We start from the raw sequence: 10,982 nt of genomic DNA, 5'->3' as shown, positions 1-10,982 counted from the left end.
CATCAAAGGCCAGTTTCAATAAAGTAGAGACAATCTAAGAATGGGTTAGAACAGCCATCAGAGAAAAGCATTCCAACTTTCAAGGACTGATTTGGTGATATCTTAAGGTGTTAACTGGCAACCAGGAGCAGCGCCCTCCCACTCACAAAGGTATGAGAGAAACAAATAAAATTTACCTTATTACATTGTCTGATGTTAATAGCACTATGTGGGGATCCAGCATTTCACTTGGATACCAGGCAGCATGCTTTAGAGTCAGAGAGGCAGAACTGGTGAAAAATCTCTCAGCAACTGGAGTGGTACTAAAATAGACAACAATTTCCCAAAACATTTTATAGAATTTGGATGAAAAAACCATGTAACAAAAAAAATCTAGTTTAGTACTCTTTGCTATTCTTTCCTTTAAATTTATTTCTCTTCCCTACAAAAATTCTTTTTCGCAAAGGTTCCATGCATTATGACTACTTTCCAGAAACCTACAAACTCCAGATGGGTTCCTGGTCAAGATAAGTCCTAAAACCCAGAGAGGCCAGCCTCACCAGAACATCAACTATTTCCATCCCCCATCCCATAGTATTGATAGCTCTTTCCAACATGACAAAGTTAGAATGGGCATAGCCCAAATACCCCTAAACATTGGGAAAAAGATCAAAGGAGAAGGTGGAGTTATTATAGAGAAGATAGGATTTAACAAATGACTGTGACTGTTGAATCATTATACTGATATTTCTTTTAGTCTCCAGTTGTCTTGGAGCAGCCAGAAGGAAAACGTAAAATTGTGAACTATAATCCATACCAAACTCTGAAATCTGCTCTATAATTAACTGTTGCTGTGTACTTTGAAATTTAATATTTTTTTGTATATGTTATTTTTCACAATTAAAAAAAAACGTTCAATGAATAAGAAAAAAAATTTGAATCTTGCTAAGATAGTATTCAAAGCATCTATCAAATCCCAGCTAGATGCTCTGAATAATAATAAATAATAAATAATCTTAAATTTTCACAGAATTAAAATTGAAATATTTTCTATTGCATAATATAGACAAAGTATCTTATTTGATACTTTCAACAACCTTGTGTGGAAAATATGTAAGCAGATATTATCTTTCCTATTTTGGACAAGAGGAAACTGGAATTGAGAAAAGAAACAGGGAGACCCAACCTATAAGATGCGGAGCTAAACTTGAGGCTGGGTTTCTATCTTATGTTTCTTCCAGTTGATCTTCAGGCTTTCACTTTTCTGGGTTTATTGAAAAAGACAATAAAAGAATAAAATCTAGAAAAACTTCAGAGCAAATTCTGGCTCATAGACAATAATTGCTTTTAAAACAATTCTTTTTTCTATCCAGTTAAAAGAATGGCCTGAATTCCAACTAGATATCAATGTGATAATTCATCCTGAATAAAAGTACAATCACACATATACTATAAACATTAATATAAGTGGTCAGTCTGCAGACCATCTGAATACTCTGTTTTAATAGTAGCATATTAAACATTTGTGCATGTATTACAAGTTGTACAGATAAACATTAAATAGAAATACAACTTACCTACAATTCACTGTTGATTTTCCTCCTTCAAATTCAGAATTCTTCCCCCATCTTTTAGGTAATTCTAATACCGTAAGTCCTTTTATTCCTATAAGTGCTACATGATGTTGCGTTGGACTTAATAAGACTTGATAGATTTCAAACAGAGGTGGATTTATGCAAAGCAATCTCTGGAATTAAAGCAAACTGGTCAAAATAGCTAGTTTTAATGTAAATATGAGGCAGTTACTTGAAAGCATATTAAAGCTTTAATTTTCTATAACTGGAGAATAATGAAATATTATACATAAATACTAACACCGCATTTGGCCCACTAGCTGATGAAATAGTTCTCAGCATTTAGACTGAAATGTTAATACAGAGTGCATGAGATTTCCATATCTTGATAAAGAGAATACTACACATTATTTTCCTTTCTATGATCAAATTCCAGCCTACTACTCCAATCCCTACTCTCTACCATTTCCCCACTAGTACTTTACACTCAAATCAGATTAACTTGTATTTCTGGGAAATCATCACACTTTGTTATGCTTCTGTGTGTCTCTGTACATAATGTTCCTCTTCCTGGAATGTCCTCATATTTTCTTTTCTAAGACTACTGAGACTTACATATTCTTGGAGATGCAGCTTCTATGCACTTTCACTCCAAGAAAACATCTGTGATCTGCTTAAGGGCACCTTTTCTGAACTTCTCTATATAGCACACTCTGCATAATTCTATTATAGTTCTTATCACCATGCAACTAACTGTCCTTTTATTTGCTCATCCCACCCAGCTGACTATGAATTACTTGAGAGGAAGATCTGTATTTTACCTCTCTGTAGCTTTAGCATAATATCTGGCACACTGACAATTCTCATTATATGTTTAGTGAACAAATTAGGAACTGAGAAGTATTAAATATTAATTGCTATATTACAGTATAAATAGTACAATAAGATAGAGAATCTTCAAAAGTTTCTGTAGCAAGCAGAACGTTGCTTTACTTAGGCAGAGTTAAAATGAACTGATATTTTCATGGGTTTTTTTTTTATTAATTAAAAAAATTAACTAACACAACAATAGAAATCAATCCATTCTACATATGCAATCAGTAATTCTTAATATCATCACATAGGTGTATGGTCATCATTTCTCAGTACATATGCATCGATTTAGAGAAAGAAATAGCACTACAACAGAAAAAGAAATAAAGTGATAACACAGAGAGAAAACACAAATAAAAATAAAAAGTACAAAAATATATAAGAGAAAAAAAACAAACAAACAAAAAACTATAGATCAGATGCAGCTTCATTCAGCGTTCCAAGATAATTACATTACAATTAGGCAGTATTGTGCTGACCATTTTTTTTTTTAGACGTCATACCATTCTACATATGCAATCAGTAATTCTTAACATCATCACATAGATGCATGATCATCGTTTCTTAGTACATTTGCATCGGTTTAGAAGAACTAGCATTATAACAGAAAAAGATATAGAATGTTAATATAGAGAAAAAAAATAAAAGTAATAATAATAAGAACAAAACAAACAAAACAAAACAAAACAAAAACCTATAGCTCGGATGCAGCTTCGTTCAGTATTTTAACATGATTACTTTACAATTAGGTATTATTGTACTGTCCATTTTTGAGTTTTTGTATCTAGTCCTATTGCACCGTCTGTATTCCATCAGCTCCGATTACCCATTATCTTACCCTGTTTCTAACTCCTGCTGAACTCTGTTACCAATGACATATTCCAAGTTTATTCTCGAGTGTCGATTCACATCATTGGGACCATACAGTATTTGTCTTTTAGCTTTTGGCTAGACTCACTCAGCATAATGTTTTCTAGGTCCATCCATGTTATTACATGCTTCATAAGTTTATCCTGTCTTAACGCTGCATAATATTCCATCGTACGTATATACCACAGTTTGTTTAGCCACTCGTCTGTTGATGGACATTTTGGCTGTTTCCATCTCTTTGCAATTGTAAATAACGCTGCTATAAACATTGGTGTGCAAATGTCTGTTTGTGTCTTTGCCCTTAAGTCCTTTGAGTAGATTCCCAGCAATGGTATTGCTGGGTCGTATGGCAATTCTATATTCAGCTTTTTGAGGAACCGCCAAACTGCTTTCCACAGTGGTTGCACCATTTGACATTCCCACCAACAGTGGATAAGTGTGCCTCTTTCTCCGCATCCTCTCCAGCACTTGTCATTTTCTGTTTTGTTGATAATGGCCATTCTGGTGGGTGTGAGATGATATCTCATTGTGGTTTTGATTTGCATTTTTCTAATGGCCAGGGACATTGAGCATCTCTTCATGTGTCTTTTGGCCATTTGTATTTCCTCCTCTGAGAGGTGTCTATTCAAGTCTTTTTCCCATTTTGTAATTGGGTTGGCTATCTTTTTGTTGTTGAGTTGAACAATCTCATTATAAATTCTGGATACTAGACCTTTATCTGATATGTCGTTTCCAAATATTGATTCCCATTGTGTAGGCTGTCTTTCTACTTTCTTGATGAAGTTCTTTGATGCACAAAAGTGTTTAATTTTGAGGAGTTCCCATTTATTTATTTCCTTCTTCAGTGCTCTTGCTTTAGGTGTAAGGTCCATAAAACCGCCTCCAATTGTAAGATTCATAAGATATCTCCCTACATTTTCCTCTAACTGTTCTATGGTCTTAGACCTAATGTTTAGATCTTTGATCCATTTTGAGTTAACTTTTGTATAGGGTGTGAGATATGGGTCTTCTTTCATTCTTTTGCATATGGATATCCAGCTCTCTAGGCACCATTTATTGAAGAGACTGTTCTGTCCCAGGTGAGTTGGCTTGACTCCCTTATCAAAGATCAAATGACCATAGATGAGAGGGTCTATATCTGAGCACTCTATTCGATTCCATTGGTCGATATATCTATCTTTATGCCAATACCATGCTGTTTTGACCACTGTGGCTTCATAATATGCCTTAAAGTCTGGCAGCGCAAGACCTCCAGCTTCGTTTTTTTTCCTCAAGATGTTTTTAGCAATTCGGGGCACCCTGCCCTTCCAGATAAATTTGCTTATTGGTTTTTCTATTTCTGAAAAATAAGTTGTTGGGATTTTGATTGGTATTGCATTGAATCTGTAAATCAATTTAGGTAGGATTGACATCTTAACTATATTTAGTCTTCCAATCCATGAACACGGTATGCCCTTCCATCTGGTTAGGTCTTCTGTGATTTCTTTTAGCAGTTTTTTGTAGTTTTCTTTGTATAGGTCTTTTGTCTCTTTAGTTAAATTTATTCCTAGGTATTTTATTCTTTTAGTTGCAATTGTAAATGGGATTCGTTTCTTGATTTCCCCCTCCGCTTGCTCATTGCTAGTGTATAGAAATGCTACAGATTTTTGAATGTTGCTACTTTGCTGTACTCATTTATTAGCTCTAGTAGTTTTGTTGTGGATTTTTCCGGGTTTTCGACGTATAGTATCATATCGTCTGCAAACAGTGATAGTTTTACTTCTTCCTTTCCAATTTTGATGCCTTGTATTTCTTTTTCTTGTCTAATTGCTCTGGCTAGAACCTCCAACACAATGTTGAATAATAGTGGTGATAGTGGACATCCTTGTCTTGTTCCTGATCTTAGGGGGAACGTTTTCAATTTTTCCCCATTAAGGATGATATTAGCTGTGGGTTTTTCATATATTCCCTCTATCATTTTAAGGAAGTTCCCTTGTATTCCTATCCTTTGAAGTGTTTTCAACAGGAAAGGATGTTGAATCTTGTCAAATGCCTTCTCTGCATCAATTGAGATGATCATGTGATTTTTCTGCTTTAATTTGTTGATATGGTGTATTACATTAATTGATTTTCTTATGTTGAACCATCCTTGCATACCTGGGATGAATCCTACTTGGTCATGATGAATAATTCTTTTAATGTGTTGTTGGATACGATTTGCTAGAATTTTATTGAGGATTTTTGCATCAATATTCATTAGAGAGATCGGCCTGTAGTTTTCTTTTCTTGTAATATCTTTGCCTGGTTTTGGTATGAGGGTAATGTTGGCTTCATAGAATGAGTTAGGTAGTTTTCCCTCCACTTCGATTTTTTTGAAGAGTTTGAGGAGAATTGGTACTAATTCTTTCTGGAATGTTTGGTAGAATTCACATGTGAAGCCGCCTGGTCCTGGACTTTTCTTTTTAGGAAGCTTTTGAATGACTGCTTCGATTTCTTTACTTGTGATTGGTTTGTTGAGATCATCTATCTCTTCTTGAGTCAAAGTTGGTTGTTCATGTCTTTCCAGGAACCCGTCCATTTCCTCTAAATTGTTGTATTTATTAGCGTAAAGTTGTTCATAATATCCTGTTATTACCTCCTTTATTTCTGTGAGGTCAGTAGTTATGTCTCCTCTTCCATTTCTGATCTTATTTATTTGCATCCTCTCTCTTCTTCTTTTTGTCAATCTTGCTAAGGGCCCATCAATCTTGTTGATTTTCTCATAGAACCAACTTCTGGTCTTATTGATTTTTATTGTTTTCATGTTTTCAATTTCATTTATTTGTGCTCTAATCTTTGTTATTTCTTTCCTTTTGCTTGCTTTGGGGTTAGCTTGCTGTTCTTTCTCCAGTTCTTCCAATTGAACAGTTAATTCCTGCATTTTTGCCTTTTCTTCTTTTCTGATATAGGCATTTATAGCAATAAATTTCCCTCTGAGCACTGCCTTTGCTGCGTCCCATAAGTTTTGATATGTTGTGTTTTCATTTTCATTCGCCTCGAGGTATTTGCTAATTTCTCTAGCAATTTCTTCTTTGACCCACTCGTTGTTTAGGAGTGTGTTGTTGAGCCTCCACGTATTTGTGAATTTTCTGGCACTCTGCCTATTATTGATTTCCAACATCATTCCTTTATGGTCCGAGAAAGTGTTGTGTAAGATTTCAATCTTTTTAAATTTGTTAAGACTTGCTTTGTGACCCAGCATATGGTCTATTTTTGAGAATGATCCATGAGCACTTGAGAAAAAGGTGTATCCTGCTGTTGTGGGATGTAATGTCCTATAAATGTCTATTAAGTCTAGTTCATTTATAGTAATATTCAGATTCTCTATTTCTTTGTTGATCTTCTGTCTAGATGTTCTGTCCCTTGATGAGAGTGGTGAGTTTAAGTCTCCAACTATTATAGTATATGAGTCTATTTCCCTTTTCAGTGTTTGCAGTGTATTCCTCACGTATTTTGGGGCATTCTGGTTCGGTGCGTAAATATTTATGATTGTTATGTCTTCTTGTTTAATTGTTCCTTTTATTAGTATATAGTGTCCTTCTTTGTCTCTTTTAACTGCTTTACATTTGAAGTCTAATTTGTTGGATATTAGTATAGCCACTCCTGCTCTTTTCTGGTTGTTATTTGCATGAAATATCTTTTCCCAACCTTTCACTTTCAACCTATGTTTATCTTTGGGTCTAAGATGTGTTTCCTGTAGACAGCATATAGAAGGATCCTGTTTTTTAATCCATTCTGCCAATCTATGTCTTTTGATTGGGGAATTCAGTCCATTGACATTTAGTGTTATTACTGTTTGGATAATATTTTCCTCTAACATTTTGCCTTTTGTATTATATATATCATATCTGATTTTCCTTCTTTCTACACTCTTTTCCATATCTCTCTCTTCTGTCTTTTTGTATCTGACTCTAATGCTCCCTTTAGTATTTCTTGCAGAGCTGGTCTCTTGGTCACGAATTCTTTCAGTGACTTTTTGTCTGAGAATGTTTTAATTTCTCCCTCATTTTTGAAGGATAATTTTGCTGGATATAGGAGTCTTGGTTGGCAGTTTTTCTCTTTTAGTATTTTAAATATATCATCCCACTGTCTTCTAGCTTCCATGGTTTCTGCTGAGAAATCTACACATAGTCTTATTGGGTTTCCCTTGTATGTGATGGATTGTTTTTCTCTTGCTGCTTTCAAGATCCTCTCTTTCTCATTGACCTCTGACATTCTAACTCGTAAGTGTCTTGGAGAACGCCTATTTGGGTCTAATCTCTTTGGGGTGCGCTGCACTTCTTGGATCTGTAATTTTAGGTCTTTCATAAGAGTTGGGAAATTTTCAGTGAAAATTTCTTCCATTAGTTTTTCTCCTCCTTTTCCCTTCTCTTCTCCTTCTGGGACACCCACAACACGTATATTTGTGCGGTTCATATTGTCCTTGAGTTCCCTGATACCCTGTTCAAATTTCTCCATTCTTTTCCCTATAGTTTCTGTTTCTTTTTGGAATTCAGATGTTCCATCCTCCAAATCACTAATTCTATCTTCTGTCTCTTTAAATCTATCATTGTAACTATCCATTATTTTTTCTATGTTTGCTACTTTATCCTTCACTTCCATAAGTTCTGCGATTTGTTTTTTCAGTTTTTCTATTTCTTCTTTATGTTCAGCCCATGTCCTCTTCATGTCCTCCCTCAATTTATCGATTTCATTTTTGAAGAGGTTTTCCATTTCTGTTCGTATATTCAGGATTAGTTGTCTCAGCTCTTGTGTCTCATTTGAGTTATTGGTTTGTTCCTTTGACTGGGCCATATTCTCAATCTTTTGAGCGTGGACAGTTATCTTCTGCTGCTGGCGTCTGGGCATTTATTCAGATTTCTCTGGGTGTTGGACCCAGCAAGGTTGTAAGATTTTTCTGTGAAATCTCTGGGATCTGTTTTTCTTATCTTGCCCAGTACGTGGCGCACGTGGCACACGTTTGTCTCAAGTGTTTGGAATGGGTCTCCCCCAGTCACCGATCTCCGTGGCCTGGGGCTTTCGGATCCAAATCTCTCCGTTGGTTCAGGGGCCGCGCGTGGTGGGGGCGTCAGCTGCCGCGGCTTGAGGGGACCCTGTGGCTGGTTGCGGGCCGCAGCGGGCCTGGGGGATTCCCCACCGGACCAGGAAGCCTCCTGTGGGGGGGGGGCTTCCGCGGCTTGGATAGCCCTCCTATCTGAGACTCGTATCCGCGGACTCGAAGCAGAGACTCAAAGCCGCCCGCAAAAGAGGGGTGCCACCTGCCTCGGCTTGGGAAACTTGCTTCTCCAATACTCTCAGCCGGCCCGGAAAGGGGTGAGGGAGTAGCTCGGACCACCGCAGCTGCCGCTGATCGGGAGATCGCACGCCGCTCGGGGGTCTCACTGCAGCCGAGTCTCGCAGTCAGTCTAGCCAGCCCAGACTTTGGATAGCCCTCTGATCCGGGACTCGTAGCCCCGGACTTAAAGCCGAGACTCGAAGCCGCCCACAAAAGAAGGGCGCCGCCTGCCTCGGCTTGGGGAACTTACTTCTCCGATACTCTCAGCCGGCCCGGGAAGGAGGGAGGGATTAGCTCGGACCGCCGCAGCTGCGGCCGCTCGGGGGTCTCGCCGCAGCCAAGTCTCGCAATCAGACTTGCCAGCTCAGACTTTGGATAGCCCTCTGATCCGAGACTTGTAGTCGCGGACTCGAAGCCGCCCGCAAAAGTGTGGCGCCGGCCGCCTTGGCTGGGAAGCTTGTCTCTCCGAGTCTCTCAGCCAGCCCGCAGCTGAGTTACGCAGTCAGACTAGCCAGCCCAGACTTGGTTACGCTGTGTGTCCATTCCCTGCTGTAGCCCCGGGAGTTGTTTTGTACTGTTTCTGTTCACCTATTAGTTGATTGGGAGTCGGAGGAACTAAGACGCATGTACCTTACTAAGACGCCATCTTGGATCCCCCTTCATGGGGTTTTGATATGCTGTTTTTCCCAGTATAATCTGCCCTCAAAAAATTCTTTTTCTATTTGTACTTCCTATTTCTTCTCTTATGATCATCTCAGATCACCATTAATTTGTCTTCTGCTTTCTACCTTTAGTAATAAACCATGAGATTGACAATGTTCACTTTTAGGTATAGAGGGTGACCCTTAAACCAAAACCCTTATAGACAAGGCTGGTCTGAATATGGGAGTTATATTGTTAACTGATGTCTGTAAGCCTGTTATTTTCATTTGTTTGTTTTAGGTTCTCTTTGCTAATTTCAATTGTCTTTTTCTCCTATCAGCGGTTTTTTCCTTCTTTTCCCTATGCCCAACTTCCATCTTCTTTCTACTTGACTTTGACACTCTATATCAAAGCAGAGACCAACTTTTTTCTGCTATACATACAATTCAATCACATTAGATCATCTGTGATAGGCACAGTATTTACTGAGTTTCTATTGTTTTTACAGTCACAATTCATGTTTTTTTAAAAACATGTAAAGTTACAACTCATGCCAAGCTGCTTTCTTGCCTATCTCTGAGCTTTTAAGATATTGGAGGATTGGGAGTCACTCAGACAGTAACCAATATTTACTGAGAGTTTGTGAATTCCAGGTACTTTGTGAAGAGCTGGAGATACAAAAATCAGTAAGGTGAATACAGCCCTTATGGCGGTTACAGTCTAGAAAACACAGACAATGATAAGTAAACAATTATGAATCATTAAAAGTGTGTCATAAGCTGCATAGCAGTATAAGGTACAATGGGAATATTGTGTGCTATACATCTGATAATCACTTTCACTAACTTAAATTTTACAGTAAGTAAATTATAGATCCTTGACTTGTTTTCAAAATTGCAGAAACATTACTAGCATCTTGTTAAATTCATATCACTTGTCATCAGCAGGAATTGGGGACTAGCACACAGAAGTAATAATTAGAATGGGTGCCAAATTTTTAGAGAATCTTTAAAAGAATAGAATAAGTTTAAAATAAACATTTCCATAAAACAATGTTTGATCTTAGCAAATTTGAAATACTAGCTAATTCCACTTTCACATTCTGCTCACTCATCAAAAACAAATTAAAACAACTCAACAAAAGACAAACAACCCAGTAGAATGCTTACCTGCTATGGCAGGAAACCCGAGTTTGATACCCAACCTATGTATGGCTTCCCCCTTCCCCCCACAAAAAAATAGGCAGAGGACTTGAATAGCCATTTCTCAAAAAATGACATACAAATGGTCAATAACATCATTAACCATTAGAGAAATGCAAATCAAAACCACAATAAAAAATTTAGAGTGAAATGCTGGTGATCGGTGAAGGGGAGGGGTGGGGGGTATGGTATGTATGAATTTTTTTCTGTTTTCTTTTTATTTCTTTTTCTGAATAGATGCAAATGTTTCAAGAAATGATCATGATGATGAATATGCAACTATGTGATGATACTGTGAATTACTGATTATATATGTAGAAAGGAATGACCAAAAATTACAAATGTTTGCGTTTGGTGTTTTTTGGTATTTTTAAAAAAATTTTTTAATTAATAAAAAAAAAAAACAACACAATAAAACCTGACACCCACTGGAACGGCTGTTAAGAAAAAAAAACAGAAAATAACAAGTGCAGGTGAGGACATGGAGAAATAGGAATGCTTGTACACAGTTGGTGGGAATATAAAATGATACAGCTATTGTGGAAATTA

The 10,982-nt window shown here is 37.1% G+C and overlaps 1 protein-coding gene across 1 annotated transcript in view; it reads right to left on the bottom strand.

Moving 5' to 3' along the window:
- NUP88 (nucleoporin 88) overlaps window positions 1-10,982 on the bottom strand; it is a 74,182-nt gene that overhangs the window by 60,325 nt on the left and 2,875 nt on the right. Inside the window, exons 2-3 of the mRNA XM_077165819.1 lie at window positions 1,557-1,726; window positions 177-302 (exon numbers count right to left, since the gene is read on the bottom strand). Of these exons, the coding sequence (XP_077021934.1) occupies window positions 177-302; window positions 1,557-1,726 (296 nt within the window). The remainder of the gene's footprint in view (window positions 1-176; window positions 303-1,556; window positions 1,727-10,982) is intronic.

This window comes from Tamandua tetradactyla, chromosome 6 (genome assembly GCF_023851605.1).
Source record: "Tamandua tetradactyla isolate mTamTet1 chromosome 6, mTamTet1.pri, whole genome shotgun sequence".
In the NCBI taxonomy this organism is placed as follows: domain Eukaryota; kingdom Metazoa; phylum Chordata; class Mammalia; order Pilosa; family Myrmecophagidae; genus Tamandua; species Tamandua tetradactyla.
This window is presented reverse-complemented; position numbering and strand designations above follow the sequence as displayed.